At 41.5% G+C, this 17451-nt stretch overlaps 1 protein-coding gene across 3 annotated transcripts in view; it reads left to right on the top strand.

Moving 5' to 3' along the window:
• Positions 1-17451, top strand: part of ZNF143 (zinc finger protein 143) — a 63665-nt gene that overhangs the window by 1507 nt on the left and 44707 nt on the right. Inside the window, exons 2-5 of one of the 3 annotated variants that reach the window (XM_008054574.2) lie at positions 13120-13238; positions 13567-13659; positions 14498-14581; positions 15386-15466. In XM_008054574.2, coding sequence (XP_008052765.2) covers positions 13127-13238; positions 13567-13659; positions 14498-14581; positions 15386-15466 — 370 coding nt within the window. In that variant the 5' untranslated portion in view covers positions 13120-13126. Of the gene's footprint in view, positions 1-13119; positions 13239-13566; positions 13660-14497; positions 14582-15382; positions 15467-17451 lie in introns of all 3 variants that reach the window. The other 2 variants (XM_021710648.1, XM_021710649.1) reach the window with 2 other exon arrangements.

The raw sequence follows: 17451 nt of genomic DNA, 5'->3' as shown, positions 1-17451 counted from the left end.
GCTCGCTCCCGGCCACCGCAGCCGCGACCTGCTGGGCTCCAGTGATCCTTCCGCCTCAGCCTTCCAAGTAGCTGGAACTACAGGTGCGCTACCACGCCCGGCTAATTTTTTGATTTATTGTGGAGGTGAGGTCTCACCAAGTTGCCCAGGCCGGTCTCGAACCCGCGGGCTCAAGACAATCCACTCACCTCAGCCTCCCAAGGCGTGGGATTACAGGCTGAGCCACCGAGCCCAGCTCACCTTTTTTTTAAATAACAAATTTATCAATATAATTCACATACCTTGCAAGTTCACCCATGTAAAGTGTATGATATGGTGAGTTTTAATAATTTAGAGTTGTACGAACGTCACAATTTTAGAACATGCTCATCATCCCCCTCCCCCCAAAAAAAACACCCATGAGCAATTACTCCCCATTTTCTCTCAACTCTCTGTCTTCCCCAACTAATTTGTGTATTTGCCTATTCTGGATGTTGCACATAAATGGAATCATATAGGAGTGGCCTTTGCCAGGTTCATTCGTGTTATTGCATGTATTGGTACCTTAATTATTTTTATTACCAAATAATAGTACATCGTATGAACATGCCACATTTTGTATACCTAGTCATCTGTGATGGCCATTTGTGTTGTTTCCAAATCTTGAACATTCATATACAAGTTTGTTGTGTGAACATAGACTTTCATTTCTCGGGTGTATATATACCTAGGAGTGGAATTTCTCCGTCCTATGGTAACTCTATGTTCAACCTTTTGAGGAACTGTCAAACAAACTGTTTTTCAGAGTGGCTGCACCATCTTTACATTCATACCAACAACGTATATACCAACAGTTTCTCCACATCCTTGCCAACATTTGTTATTATCAGTCTTTTTGAGTACAGATATCCTGGTGAGGATGAAGTGGTATGGTATCTCTTGTGGTTTTGATTTACATTTCCCTGATGGCTAATGATGTTGAGCATCTTGTGTGTTTAGTGGTCTTTGGAATCTTTGGACAAATGTCTATTTGGTTCCCTTTCTGAAACTGGATTATTTGTCTTATTATTGGGTTGTAAGAGTTCTTTATATACTTTATTTTGAGTCTTACTATGTTGCCCAGGCTGGAGTGCAGTGGTACATTTATGACAACTGCAGCCTCCATCTGCTGGGCTTAGACGATCCTTCCGTCTGGGAGGTATACCTGTAGGTGCGTACAACCACATCCAGCTCATTTTTTGATTTATCATAGAGACGAGGTCTTGCCAGGTTGTCCAGGCTGGTCTCAAACCTCTGGGCTCAGGCAATTCTCTCGCTTCTCTCTCCCAAAGTGCTGGATTACAGGCGTGAGCCACCGCACCAGACCCTCTTTATATACTTTAAATAGAAGTCCCTTATATGATATGATTTGTAAAATGTTTGTAGATTTTTGTTGTGCATTGGGATGTTACTGTTAAGTAAAGTTTTATATTCTTCAGATAGGTGATCTAGCTGTATTGCGGAATTGTGTCTCTACTACTACTTGAGCTGTAGTTAATTATTTTTGTCACATATATATGATGCCAAAAAAATGTGTACACATTTTAGGTATGACATTCGCTCAAAAGATGGCATCAGTCAAATTAATGCAAGCATCACCATGCGACAGGCAGGACAGTCAAAAGAAAATGGTGGAAGCATGGTTGAACAAATGTTGTACTACACACTGCTACTGTAATTCAACTCAACTTCAAAAAGCAGTACATAAGAGTGTAGTGGCATGCTCACAGCTACCACTGCTTCAACCTGCTGGGCTCAGGCAATCCTTCCACCTTAGCCTCCCAAGTAACTAGAACTCAGGTACGTACCACCTTGTCTGACTAATTTTTTTTTTTGAATTGGAGTCTCACTGTCACCCAGACTGGAGTGCAGTGGCCGCTCCCGCCCACCGCAGCCTCAACCTGCTGTGCTCCGGAGATCCTTCCGCCTCAGCCTTCCGAGTACCTGGAATTACAGGCATGCACTACCATGCCCAGCTGATTTTTTGATTTATTGTAGAGATGAGGTCTCGCCAATTTTTTAAAATTTATAGTAGAGATGAGGTCTCGCAAAGTTGCCCAGGCTGGTCTTGAACCCCTGGGCTCAGGCAGTCCTCTTGCCTCTGCCTCCCAAAGTGCTGGGATTACAGACTTGAGCCACCACGCTCGGCTTCAGCTAAGATTTTTAATAACCTACCCACCTCCTTAACTTCTAAAATACAAGGTATACATGGTTCCTAGAATAATGGAGTATTTTGAGTACTGTACATAAAGTGGCATAACATACATGTTGTGTTATTTATACACATCTTTAAGTTAAATGATTAATGCATTTGGCCCTGTATTGAAAATTTAGGCCGGGCTCGGTGGCTCAGCCTGTAGTCCCAGCACTTTAGGAAGCCAAGGCGAGTGGATTGCCTGAGCCTGAGACCTTGTCAAGGTCTTGGCAAGACCTTGTCTCTACAATAAATCAAAAATTAGCCAGGTGTGGCAGCGTACACCTTAGTTCCGCCTACTTGGAAGGCTGAAGCAGAAGGATCACTGGAGCCTAGTAGGTTGAGGCTGCAGTGGCCAGGAGCCTGCTGCTGTACTCCAGTCTGTGTGACAGAGTGAGACTCCAACTCAAAAAAAAGTGAAGCACAGTGAAAAGAGATTGGACTAAAAGAAGATCTAATCTTTAATCTTTTAAAGTATGTATGCATGTATTTATTTAGTAGATCCGAGGTCTCACTATGTTGCCCGAGCTAGTTTTGAACTCCTGGGTTCAACCACTCCTTCCACCTCAGCCTTCCAAAGTGCTGGGATTACTGGCTTAGGCCACTGTGCCCGGTCTTATCTTTAACCCTTTGCACTTGGAGACATCTCGAGAATCACCTACCCGCAACTCGACTGCACTTTTTTACAAAATAGTGAAAAATGAATCACTTCATATTAAATAGCATAGCGTTGAAACCAATTATTTTAATAATATGTGGCTTATAATGGAATTTTGGACATTGAGGAACTCATTTGTAACAAATCAAAATTTCATAACTTCTGTTTTTCTAATGTGTGGTAACCATTGAAACAGTCACCAACATGCTTTGCAGGTTCATTGATACGTGTTGTGCAATAGTAATTTGACAACTTCCACCTGGTGTTTTTCTATTCTAGAAGACGATGCGGTTTTGTTTTCTTCCACATTAAATAAGTATTTATTGTCTAGTCTGTTGTACAAAGAGGATGTGGAAGGATGCACTCATGATTCCTAAAAACCACTTCTCATTGATTGATCATATCTCAGTATATATTCCATCTCTTTATTTGCTTTTTCATGCAATTTGAATGGAAAACTTCAAGGAATCATATATCTTTGAAAAATTTGTGCTGGTATATGCTTGTCCTATATAATCACCAGCAATCTCTTTATGTGCTCTGAGGCCACTTCTGTGTGGTTTGCTAGATTTACGATGTTCCTTCAGAGGATTAATTTTTTTTTTTTTTTGAGAAAGCAGGATTTATTGAGAGGACAGAAAAGCTCCCACACTAGGAGGGAACCCAAAGGGTTTGCCCACAAAGGGTTAATCTTATCTCAGGCGTTCACCATGAGTGCTCACAAATTGTGTCCATTTGATCACCAGATACTTAGTAAGCATATGCCTTGTTTCTAGGGATTCTTATAAGCATTGCAATTTTTGCTCATATTGAACAAGGGGTTCTGTTGTCATGAAACTTAGAGTTCAGTTACAAATTCTGGTAAATGCTAAGAGGGAGATACAGAGAGTGCTTCCATGGAGAATAAGGGAATGTGTGGCCAGGCGTGATGGCTCATGCCTGTAATCCCAGCACTTTAGAAGGCCAAGGCAGGAGGACAGCTTGAGGCTAGGAGTTTGAGACCACCCTGGGCAACATAGCAAGGTCCTGGCTCTACAAAAAAAATAATAATAAGGAATAAATTTTTTAAATTGAATAAAGAGATGGGATAGAATGTCACCCCTTTTAGACAGGAGATGACAGCAAATAATATGCAGTGTGTGCAAAAGCAGAAAGAGTTTGTGTTCTAGGAACTAAAAAGTCAATATGTCTGGGTATATATAATTTAGAAGGACAACTGTAAAGCACTCTGCACCCTGAGTTGGGATCAACTCATTAGATATTTATTGACATTAATTATAAGTTTCAAAAATCCAAAGACCCAAAAGACACAGTAGCTTGACAGCCACATAAGGTGGGTGTTCTCCTTTTTTTTCAAAAGAGGAAACCAAAACTCATTAAGCAGGTAGATTAACCAGGAGCTGAGCAGGACTCACATGCATAGCATGCCGGCAAATTATGGAACTGTGTGCAGCTGAAAGCTATGACAATAAAAACATGATTAGTAATTCAAGTGACTTGGGCTGCAAGCACAAATAACAGCAAAATTGGTAGGATTCAGATGGTAATGGAGATCTGGGTAATGAGGGAGAGACACTGTGGAAAGCCAGTGGTGGTTAGATTAAAGGTTCACCCTGTTTTGCTCTTGGGCCCCTAATAAATGCTTTTTAGGCCCAAATTCACCTATCCTCTTTGCATCTCTGAGGCAAAATTAGGTACTCCTTACTCTCTTAATGCATGTGTTATGGTTAACTATCCTTTTAAAGTAACTAGTTTTATTTTTAAAGTCATAGAAATAATATGATAAAATTTTTTAGCTTACAGAATGTATATGGTAAAAATTAAAAGTCCCTTCCCCCCTCCACTCACATCACATAGTCCCATTCCTGGAAAGTAACTACTTGAATTTTTAAATGTGTACACAAGCATCTGCAGATACTTATATGCATTTTTAAAAACACGAATGGTATCAAACTATATATACTTATCTTCTTGCTTTTTCCCACTTACAATATGCCTTAGACACATTTCCCACTGTTTCAAATAGATCTGATTCTTTTTGTTTCATTTATGGATATCCTGTATTTAACTTGTCCTTGTTGATGGACTTTTAGGTTGTTGACCATTTTTTGCTATTGTTAATAATGCTTCAGTGAACTTTGAACACTTTTCTGAGTGTTTAAGTAATTCCAGAATTTACTTGGTTGAAGATTTGCATTTAAATTTTTGGTAAGTAGTGCCAAGTTGTCCTAATCACAGTATGGATTGCTTACTCCACACAGGTATTAATGACTTGTCTCACTTATCTCCAACCACAGAATGAGTTTTTAAAAAGCAAAGATGACTTCTTGTTTCCCTCTCTATATCCCTAATAGCATGCACATTGGTGTGTATAGGCACACACATATATATGTATACATACACAAACGTGTACATATATTTGTATGTATATGTATGTAGAGGGTGCAAAGAAAGCATACACATTTTAAGAAAAAACTATTAAAATTGTAATACTCAATATATACCAATAACAAAAGATGACTACAAGTTGTGTTTGACTTCTGCAATTAAAAGGAGTGTTCAGGCCGGGCATGGTGGCTCAAGCCTGTAATCCCAGCACTTTGGGAGGCCGAGGCAAGAGGATTTCCTGAGCCCAGGGGTTCAAGACCAGTCTGGGCAACTTGAGGAGTCCTCATCTCTACAATAAAAGTTAAAAAATTACTGGGTGTGGTGGTGCACGCCTATAGTTCCAGCTGCTTGGAAGGCTGAGGAGGAAAGATCTCCTGAACCCAGCAGGTTGAGGCTGCAGCAGCCATGAGCATGCCACTACCCTTCAGCCTGGGCGACAGAATGAGGCTCTAACTCAAAAACAAAAAAATGTTGCTCAAAGCGGTTACCATCAGTGTCCAGACACTTCTGATTATGACATACTACTACGGGACTTGTTGCTGTGCGAGGCCTCCTGGATCTTTCCTTATGCACGTCACACACAGGACCATGGGTCTCAAACTTATCACAAATGTGTGCAATTGTTAGGCATATTGGAGGTTCTGTTGCATACTCAGGCCTCCATAGTTTTTGTGCTTCCACAACGTTCTCGAATTTCAAATACCACTTCAAAATGGTCTTGCACTCTTCCCACAACAACCGTGCTTCCATCATTTTCGTTGTCCTGCCATCTTATGAGCAAACATCATATAACACATTGCTACTATAATTGAATTCAACTTCGAAAAGTAATACATAGATAATATCTCTTATAATGTGTCTACATTTTTGTGGCACCCCCTGTGTGTGTGTGTGTGTGTGTATGTGTGTGTATGTGTGTGTATTAACAGTAGTTTGGCCATGGTGAAGTAAGGATCTGAAGAGATAATAGAAAATCAAATTAGAAAGATAGATAGGGGCCAGATTGGAGACTAACCTCAAGACTAAAGAATTGGACTTAGTCCTATAAGCAGTACAACTATAAAAGATTAGAGGGAAAAGAAATGTTCAAATCTTGACGCATTCTGTACTAAGATTCCTTTGGAAGGATCTCAACAAGTTTCTACTTTTCTTTAAAGTAATCCAAAGCCGGGTGCGGTGGCTCAAACCTGTAATCCCAGCACTTTGGGAGACCCAGGCAAGAGGATTGCCTGAGTCTAGGAGTTTAAGACCAGCCTGGACAACTTGGTAAGACCTCATCTCTATGATAAATCAAAAAATTAGTGAGTGGACTGCCTGAGCCAGGCAAGAGGCAAGAGTTTGCCTGGGTCCAGGAGTTTGAGACCAGCCTGGGCAACTTGGCGAGACCTCATCTCTACAATAAAATTTAAAAAAAAATGAACTGGGTGTGGTAGCACATGCCTGTAGTTCCAGCTACTTGGAAGGCTGAGGCAGAAGGATCACCCAGCAGGTCGAGGCTGCGGTGACTGGGAGCGGCCACTACACTCCAGTCTGGGTGACAGAGTTAGACTCCAACTCAAAAAAAAAAAAAAATCAAAAAATTATAGCCAGGCATGGAGGCACGTGCCCATAGTTCTAGCTACTTGGAAGGCTGAGGCGGAAGGATTGCCTGAGCCCAGCAGGTTGAATCTGTGGTGGTCGGGAGCGTGCCACTGCACTCCAGCCTGGGCAACAGAGTGAGACTCTGACTCAAAAATAAATAAATAATTTCTCATGTGTGTGCATGTGTGTGCACGTGTGCGTGCGCTTTGAGTCGGGGTCTCACTCTGTAACCCAGGTTGGAGTGCAGTGGCGCACACATGACTCAACACAGTCTCAACCTCCTGGACCTCTGGCAATACTTCCACCTCAGCCCCCTGAGTAGCTGGGACTGCAGGTGTGTACCACCACGCCCAACTAATCTTTTTATTTCTTTGTAGAGGCGAGGTCTGGTTATGTTGCCTATGTTGGTCTCAAACTCCTGGGCTCATGCAATCCTCCCACTTCACCCTCCCCAAGTGCCAGGATTACAGTCATGAGCCACTGTGCCTGGCCCAGCTAATTTTAAAATTTTTTGTAGTGACACGGTCTTGCGATATTGCTCAGGCTGGCAAACTCCTGGTCTCAAGTGATCCTCCCACCTGGCAGCCACTGGACCCAGCCCAGTTAGTACTATTTTATTGAAGTTTAAGAGAGTTTTTTTTATTTTTTTTTTTTATTTTCTTGAGTCTCAGTCATACTCTTGTCCAGGAAGAGAGATTTTTTTTTAAAGTTCTTTTTCACATAAGTGGTTCTGTTAAGATCAAAACATCACCAAAATAGACATTGCTGAATGACTAGACCTAGATGTTGATTTCTAAATTCTTGTCTCTGTGCTTAACTCTTTTTCTTTTCTTTTCTTTTCTTTTTTTTTTTTTTTTTTGAGTTGGAGTCTCACTTTGTCGCCCATACTGGGCTCCAGCGATCCTTCTGCCTCAGCCTTCCAAATAACTGGAATCACAGGTGCGTACTACCACACCCGGCTAATTTTTGTATTGTAGAGATGAGGTCTTGCCAAGTTGTCCTGGTGGGTCTCGAACCCGCGGGCTCAGGCAGTCCACTCACCTCAGCCTCCCAAAGCACGGTATTACAGGCTGAGCCACTGAACCCGGCTAGCTCTTTTTCTTATAAGTATTTTTAGCTTTAGGCCAAGTAGGTCTTAACTGCCACTTCAGAGGTATCAATCTACCTGCTGACCAGCCTCAGGTATTCAGATTCTGAATGGTCCTGGAACTGGACAAAACCTTCGAGTTTCAGCATTTCATTCATCCAGTGGAATATTCTACTGCCCTAATTAAAACTGGTAGTATAAGGCCAGGCATGGTGGCTCACCCTTGTAATCCCAGCACTTTGGGAGTCCAAGGTGAGAAGATTGCTTGAGCTCAGGAGTTCAAGACCAACCTAGGCAACATAGCGAGATCTCATCTCTACAATAAATCAAAAATTTATCTAGGCATGGTGGCACATACTTGTAGTTTTAGCTACTCAGAAGTCTAAAGCAGGAAGATTGCCTGAACCCAGGAAGTTAGAGCTGCAGTGAGCCATGATTGTGCCACTGCACTCCAGCCTGGGCAACAAAGTGAGACCTGAATAAAAAAACCTAAAATTTGAAAATTGGTCGTATAAACTCTTTTCCCACACTTTATCCTTGAGCATCCTATGAAGTCTGTGAAAACTCCACCTCATTTGCCTGTATATTCTAACTATACTTAACTGATTATGTTTAATCAGTAGAAAATGCTTAGTCTTTGCCTGTATTTAATTATAACTGAAGGCTGGGCATGGTGGCTCATGCCTGTAATCCCAGCTACTTGGGAGCCTGAGACGGGTGGATAGCTTGATCCCAAGAGTTCAAGAACAACCTGAGCAACATAGCAAGACCTTGTTTCAAAAAAGTTTTAATTCCAGCTACTTAGAGGGCTGAGGCAGGAGAGGATGACTTGAGTCTAGGAGTTTGAGGTTTCAGAGAGTATGTGTGTGTGTGTGAAGAGTTTTGAGAGGCAGTTTTCGGCCGATGCCAATTAAAGCAGTGTGAGTGAGAAGACTACAATGGAGAACTTTTATAGTATACAGTGTATGTATGAGGAAATTTGAAGTACTGAGCAGGTAATAGACAGCTTTGTTGTTAAATGTTAGGTGAAACTAATTTGAGGTTAGGACCTGAGTCTGACAGTATCTGAAGACCTGATTTGTATGACTCCATGCAAAAGACATTGCATTTTTTTAACCTAGATTTTTTTGTATATCATTGCTTATTATAATAAAGATTATTTGTGGGAGCAGAAGAGGGTTAAAAAAATTATTTGCAGCTGGGCTCGGTGGCTCAGCCTGTAATCCCGTTTTTTTGGGAGGCTGAGGTGAGTGGATTGCCTGAGCCCGCGGGTTCGAGACCCACTTGGGAAACTTGGCGAGACCTCATCTCTACAATAAGTCAAAAATTAGCCGGGCGTGGTAGCACACACCTGTAGTTCCAGCTACTTGGAAGGCTGAGGTGGAAGGATCGCCGGAGCCCAGCAGGTCGAGGCTGCGGTGGCCGGGAGTGGCCACTGCACTCCAGTCTGGGCAACAGAGTGAGACTCCAACTCAAAAAAATATATATATATATTTGCAGTTGGGTTTTTTGCTTTTATACCTGGACATTTTGATTTTTATTGTCATAATTTTTTGTAATAATTATCACTAACAAATTAGCCCAAACTTGAAATGTCTGGGGACTTTACTTTTTTTTTTTTAGTTTAGAAAATATAGTTTATTTGGAAAGTAATTTGGAGAGAGAGAGAAGAGATTCACCTCCCCAAGGTAGGGGAGGAGGCCAAAACCAGGAAACATGGCGGTGGCCATAGCTTTAAGAGCACATAGCCGCAGTAGAGTCTAGTAAGGCAATGGCCCAGGACTTCGCATTATAAAATCTAAATTGATGATGGCCACGTAGAAGCTATGGAGTATACCAGAAGCAGTTTTTCTAACCCACTGAAGAAACACTTAACTTTTTGTTTTTAAGGGATGAAGAAATGAATTCTTATAGTATTTAGTGACTAATTTTAGCTGACAATTTTCAGATGTTATTTTTCTTATTGCCAAAACTTTTGGATATTTTTCACTTTTTTTTTTTTTTTGTCGGAATCTCACAGCCACTGCAGCCTCAACCTGTTCAACTTAGGCAATCCTTCCACTTCAGCCTTCCGAGTAGCTGGAACTACTGGCACGCACCACCATACCCGGCTAATTTTTTTATTTACTGTAGAGTTGAGGTCTCACAAGTTGCCCAGGCTGGTCTTGAACCCGTGGGCTCAGGCAGTCTCCTCACCTTGGCCTCCCAAAGTGCTGGGATTATAGGTGTGAGCCACCATACCCAGGCATTTTTCACTTTTTAAATTATGAAATCTATCATACATGTACAGGAATATAATTGAACACTCATGTACCAACTCAACTTTAGCACAACTTAATATTTTGTCATGTGTTCAGATCTTTTTTTTTTCCGTTGTGGTGAAAAACACATAAGCTTTACCCTAACCATTTTCAGGTGTTCAATTCAGTAGTGTTAACTATATACACTGTTCTTTTGAACCTTCTCAACTTGCATGACTGACATTCCACACCCATTGAACCACTCCCCCTTGCTCCTCCTCCCAAGCCCTGGCAGCTGCCACTCTACTTTCTGTTTCTAAGGGTTTGACTGTGTTAGATACTTTATAGTAAGTGACATCATGCAGTGTTTGTCTTTTTGTGACTGACTTTTGTGACTAAAGATTATCCTGCCTCAATTACACTCACTGGCGTCTTAGCAGCAGGGTACCAGTGTTACTTCCCTACTAGCCCTTGGAGGTTACAAGGAAGTGTTGGAAGTGTTAGTCTGTTTTATGAGCAGTTACAGATTATAGATCCTTCTGTACCTGAAAAGTCAGCCCTTCACTGACTTTTATTGTGGCACTACTGATACCTTTTTGTGAATTTGAACCATAGTTACCATCTTTGGTCCAAAGACAGTACAGTTTATAGTGTTTCTAAAACAAAATTCTTCAAGTAGTCCTAAATATAAACATAATTACAAATTATTACTGCTATCTACTTGTTGCCCTTTTAAATAGTGAGACTAAAATCAGATCTTTAAACCTAGAAAGGTCCTCAAGAGATCTTCTGATGCAGTTCCCTGACTCAAGGCAGCTAAATTATTCCATCTTCTGTTAGAGACAATCCAAGGTCCACAGAATTAACAGGACTTGGAGGTAGAAGGGAGGAAGTGGGTTGTGGTGGCAATTGGCAAAATAATTGTCTCTTCATTTACAAAATGTCTAGTATGTACCTATTAACCTACTATGTGCCAAGCACTTTTTTTTTTTTTTTTGAGACGGAGTCTCACTCTTTACCCAGACTGGAGTGCAGTGGCATGCTGCTCACAGCCACTGCAGCCTTGACCTGCTGGGCTTAGGCGATCCTTCCACCTCAGCCTTGCTAGTAGCTGAAACCACAGACATGCTACCATGCCCAGCTAATTTTTTGATTTATTGTAGAACGAGGTCTCACCAAGTTGCCCAGGCTGGTCTTGAACCTGTGGGCTCAGACAGTCCTCTCGCCTCCGCCTCCCAAAGTGCTGGGATTACAGGCATTAGCCACCACACCCGTCTATGCCAAGTACTTTTTTTTTAGGTGCTGGAGCTGGCAATGAGCAAACGAATAAAAATTTATGTCCATTGTAGCGGAGGGGGAAATAGATAAGCTAAATAAATACATAAGTAAATAATGTGTAATATGTCAAATATAGAGATGGAAAGAAGGATGTTTCAAGTCAGCAACAAGTAACTTAAAAATAAATAAATAAAGCTAGGCTCAGTGGCTCAGACTCTAATCCCACGCCCTTGGGAGGCTGAGGTGAGTGGATTGCCTGAGCCTGCGGGTTCGAGACCCGCCTGGGCAGGTGAGACCTCATCTCTACAATAAAATCAAAAAATTAGCCGGGCGTGGTAGCGCACACCTGTAATTCCGGCTACTCGGAAGGCTGAGGCGGAAGGATCACCGGAGCCCAGCAGGTCGAGGCTGCGGTGGCCGGGAGCGGCCACTGCACTCCAGTCTGGCCAACAGAGTGAGACTCCAACTCAAAAAAAAAATTAAATAAATAAATAAATAAATAAGCCAGGCTCAGTGGCTCAGCCTGTAATCTCGCGCCTTGGGAGACTGAGGTGAGTGGATTGCCTGAGCCCGCGGGTTCGAGACCTGCCTGGGCAACTTGGTGAGACCTCATCTCTACAATAAATCAAAAAATGAGCCGGATGTGGTAGCACGCACTTGTAGTTCCAGCAACTTGGAAGGCTGAGGTGGAAGGATCGCCAGAGCCCAGCAGGTCGAGGCTGCGGTGGCCGGGAGCGGCCACTGCACTCCAGTCTGGGCGACAGAGTGAGACTCCAACTCAAACATAAATAAATAAATAAATAAATAAATAGATGGATAGAAAGAAGGGAGGGAGGGAAAGATGGAAAGATATACTATAATTGGGCAGTTGGGAGATGCAGTTTGAATTGGGGTGAACAGAAAAGCTCTCATTGAGGTAACATCTGAGCAAAAGACTTGAATAGATGAGGGAATGAACAATGAAGATACTGGGGAAAATGTTTCAGTCAGAAGGAACATCAAGTGTAATGGTCCTGTGGCAGCAGAACACTAGTATAGACAAACAGGAAAGCAGGTATGCCAGTGTGACTGAAGTGAAATGTATGAAATAGAGAGGAGCAGAAGATGAGGGCCAAGACCTCTGACCTGTGGTCTTTGGGATTTTACTCTGATGAGAAGTCATCAGAGGGTTTTGAGCAGAAGGATGTGAGCTAACTTTTCCCTTCAAAGGACATTGACTGCTGTGTGGACAGAAGAGCGCATGGGGCTATTGGAGAAACAGAGACAAGCCAGGATGGTGCTGCAGTCAATGCAGATGAGAGATTGTTGTGGCTTGGGTCAGGGAGGTGATGGTGCAGGCTGTGAGAAGTCAGATTCCTGATAGATTTTTGAAGGTTTAAAGTGGGAATCTTTAACCATGTTAATCCCAAAGGACTCTAATTATGGGAATTTTAGACATGGTATGAAACTGATGGGTAAGACTTGCCATTGTGTTCAATTAAGTTTACTGTTGAATTATGAGAATCATGCCTGGGACTTTGGGCTAATACTCTTACCCTGCATATTAAGTGAAATTTCATTCTATTTCAGACACTGTTTATATCCTTAGCATTTTTTTGTGATTCACAAATATTCTTTGTAGCTTTTATTTCATGTGCATTATTCTTTGTTTTCAAGTGCCTATATTTTCTTCAAGGTAAAAGATGTTGTTAGCCCAAATAAATCGAGATTCTCAGGGAATGACAGAATTTCCGGGAGGAGGAATGGAGGCTCAGCATGTTACTTTATGCCTGACAGAGGCCGTCACTGTGGCAGGTGAGTTGTTGTGCTTGTAGGGACTGTGTGGGTTTGGAAATATCATTTATCTTAAGGAAAAATGAAAATCAACAACACCATTTGCTTCCTGATTTAGCAGACGGCAACTCAAACGTTGGCCTTTCTCTGAGCATTTTTACCTTGGTGTGTGGATGCTGGTACAGTAGGGCAGGGAAATATCTTTGTAAGTGATAAAAGAAATCCCATTTGAAAAGAAATCCCTGTCTAAGTCAAGCAGACTGCCTTTTGCCTGATTTTCATTTTTTAAAAAAAGTATCGGCATGTGCACATATAATTATCTAAATAAAATAATTATTTTTTGTAATAGATGGTGACAATTTAGAAAACATGGAAGGTGTAAGCTTGCAAGCAGTAACACTTGCAGATGGTTCTACCGCTTATATACAGCACAATTCTAAAGGTATGTGCCTCACATATGGCCAATTGGTTAAAACCGGCTATTCATAATCTCAGAATTTGAGCAGCTAGCAGCTATACCTCCTTTCCAATACCTTCTAAAGACTCTGTATTGAATATGATGTTTCAAGTCACTTCAATTTAACCTAAATTTTCTTTTGATAATTTTGGGGGATACCCTTTGAGATATTTGGAAGATACTCTGGAGTATCACTATTAGTGGGAGAGAGGCGATCAGGGAGTGTATCTGACCTATTTCTAGTAAGACCTTTCTTGATTTTTTTTTTTACTTTGGGTTATTATTTAATGTTTTTACCAAATCTATATAAGAGTAAAGACATTTCATATTGCTTTTGTAACTTTGTCTCCAAATCAGTGTTTACTTTGCTCCAGGAATTAGCCCAGTTCTCAAACTCCTAGTGTTTATGGAAACCTCCTGAGCAGGTGTGTACGTATAGCCCCCAGGTGTGAGAGTGATAACTGGCCTCACATGCACTGACATATCTGTCTCCCCAGCTTTCGCTTCCCCAGGGTTAGTCACTGAACCAAGTGACTCTGAATAGTGCACAGAGGTTCGATTCTTATAGCCTGTGCTGGTCCACTCTTCCTCTTGAATTCATCTAGTTGAAATTGGAGGGGAGGAAGAATGGCTGAGGGAGGATTTTCTGCTTTCTGTAGGATCACTGGATGTGTTATTGAATTGCCTCAGAACGTTGAGGGAAGAATCAAGATGAACATGCGCTTAAGTAGTGTATGTTTTTATAGTTGATATCATTTTGAAATTGTATAAAGTTTAAAGTTTTTGTTTGTGCTGATTTTTTGGCTTGAATATTTTGTTCCAGATGGGAAACTCATAGATGGCCAGGTCATTCAGCTGGAAGATGGTTCTGCTGCCTATGTTCAACATGTACCCATCCCTAAAAGTAGTAAGTATTTAAGATACAGCGTAGGGAACCCTTCTGATTCTCAGACATTAGTACCTGCTGCCTCTAGCTCCCTCTAGTCTTTCTTCTGAAAGAGGAATTAGTAGATGCCATAGAGTGGATCTGGAGACCATTTTAGGCTAGGTATGACCTGTAATTCCAGCACTTTGGGAGGCCAAGGTGGGAGGATTGCTTGAAACCAGGAGTTTGAGACCAGCCTGAGCAACAAAGCAAGTACCTATCTTTAAACAAACTAAACTGAAATTTAAAAATTAACTGGAGATGATGGTGCATGCCTGTAGGCCTACCTACTTGGGAAGCTGAGGCAGGTGGATCCCATGAGCCCAGGAGTTCGAGGCTGCAATGAACTATGATCGCACTACTGCACTCCAGTATGGATGACAAAGCGAGACCTTGTCTCAATAAAGAACATTTTAACTTACCCAAGACTTTCTCTCAAAGATAATGGAAGTTACTGGACTGCACTTTGGAGATAAATGGACAATAGTCCTAAGTGAATATTTCTATTATTTCAGCTAAATCTTACATCGCTCTCATTTTCTTCTCTTTTCTCAACTCTCTTTATCTCCTGGTGTATATTCTTGCAGCAAATATTCTAATATCATTTTACCTTTAAACACTTACTCAGAGAAACCTTTCTGAAATTGCTTAAATATTCAAGGACTCATAAAGCAAGTATAGATTGTAATAATGTGTTAATGGTTTATTTACTCTCTTGTTACCAAGTGAGTAATCAGAACATACTGGAAGACATGGGATCTAAATGTAAACATTGTTCTTGAGCAGGGGACAGTTTGCGTCTAGAGGATGGTCAAGCAGTGCAATTAGAAGATGGAACCACAGCATTTATTCACCATACCTCCAAAGGTAAAATAGCTTTGGAAATATGAATAAAATAAAAGAGAAGTAGGAGCACGGAGGTGGGGGGGGGGAGACCTGCACGTGGCTATTGTAGTATTGTCATATGAAAGAAGAATTGTGTTTGTTCATTGAGGTATAAGACAGCAGATTTGGGTACAGTTAAGAAAAACCTTTCTAACAATTTGAGCTGTCCAGTAACAGGTTAGACCAGAAACTCCCTGGTCCTTGGAAGACTTCAAATACAGGCCACTTTTAAAATATAAAATAAGCCGGGCTCGGTGGCTCAGCCTGTAATCCTGTGCCTTTGAGAGGCTGAGGTGAGTGGATTGCCTGAGTCCACGGGTTCAAGACCCGCCTGGGCAGCAAGACCTCATCTCTACAATAAATAAAAAAATCAGCCGGGCGTGGTAGTGCATGCCTGTAATTCCGGCTACTCGGAAGGCTGAGGCAGAAGGATCGCCAGACCCTAGAAGGTCGAGGCTGCGGTGGCCAGGAGCGGCCACTGCACTCCAGTCTGGGCTACAGAGTGAGACTCCAACTCAAAAAAAAAAATATAAAATAAAAATTTTGAAAATTAAATTGTGGTTTTATTTCTTCCTCTTAAATATAATTTTTAAAACAAGTTCCTTTGCCTTTTTTGTTTATATTTAATTAAAACTAAATAAAATTTTAAAAAATATTTGAAGCAAATATAGCAAAATAGACTGGGCGTGGTAGCTCATGTCTGTTAACCCAGCACTTTGGGAGGTTGGGGCAGTAGGATTACTTGAGCCCAGGAGTTCAAGACTAGCCTAGGCAACATAGTGGAGACTTCGTTTCTATAATAAATTTAAAAATTAGCCAGGCATGATGGTTGGCGCCTATAGTTCCAGCTAGCTACTCAGGAGGCTGAGACAGATAGATCACCTGAGCCTAGGAGGTTGAGGGGGAAAAAAAAGATTTAGGTATAGGCCAGGGGTGGTGACTCATGCCTGTAATGTCACCTCTTTGGGAGGCCAAGACAGGAGGATCACTTGAGCCCAACAGTTTGAGACTAGCCTGGGTAACATAGCAAGACCCTGACTCTATTAAAAAAAAGAAGAAGAAGCCGGGCTCGGTGGCTCGGCCTGTAATCCCGCACCTTGGGAGGCCGAGGTGAGTGGATTGCCTGAGCCCGCGGGTTCGAGACCTGCCTGGGCAACTTGGCGAGACCTCATTTCTACAATAAATCAAAAATTAGCCGGGCGTAGTAGCGCATGCCTGTAGTTCCGGCTACTTGGAAGGCTGAGGCGGAAGGATCGCCAGAGCCCAGCAGGTCGAGGCCGCGGTGGCCGGGAACGGCCACTGCACTCCAGTCTGGGTGACAGAGTGAGACTTCAACTCAAAAAAAAAAAACAAAAAAACTTTGAGAACCAGGGGTTTGAGGTGGAATGCATAGGCGTGATAAGCACAACTCAGCAGACTATCTGAATTCAAATCTGAGTTCAAAGCTATTGACTTTTAGCTATGTGATGTTAAACAAATTGAAAAATTTTTTTAAATTTCAAATTAAAAAACATTGACTTACCTGTACTTTAGTTTCATCATCTGTAAAATGAGGATTATAATAAGTATGCACATCATAGGGTTTTTTCTCTTTATTTTATTTTAAAGCTGTGGGATACAATCATAGGGTTGTTGTGAGCACAGGATGTACAAACATATAAACACTGAATGGTACCTGTCACATAGTAGATGTTCAATAAATGTTAGCTATTATTATTTTAGAAAATATTTTATTATAGAATGACATAGATATGTTTTAGAAAGACTGTTTAGTTGTGAACCCAGTGGGAGAAATCTTTTTTAAATTTAGAATATTTAAATTTGTAAATAAATTTGTTTAATCAAAGCTTAAAAAAGTAAACTCTGAACTTTTTTCTTTAGCAAATGGGAGTTAATCACAGGTTCATAGCCGGGCTCGGTGGCTCAGCCTGTAATCCCGTGCCTTTGGGAGGCTGAGGTGAGTGGAT

This window comes from Carlito syrichta, unplaced genomic scaffold (assembly GCF_000164805.1).
Source record: "Carlito syrichta isolate Samal-C Ts95f unplaced genomic scaffold, Tarsius_syrichta-2.0.1 Scaffold296499, whole genome shotgun sequence".
NCBI classification, from domain to species: Eukaryota; Metazoa; Chordata; class Mammalia; order Primates; family Tarsiidae; genus Carlito; species Carlito syrichta.
This window is presented reverse-complemented; position numbering and strand designations above follow the sequence as displayed.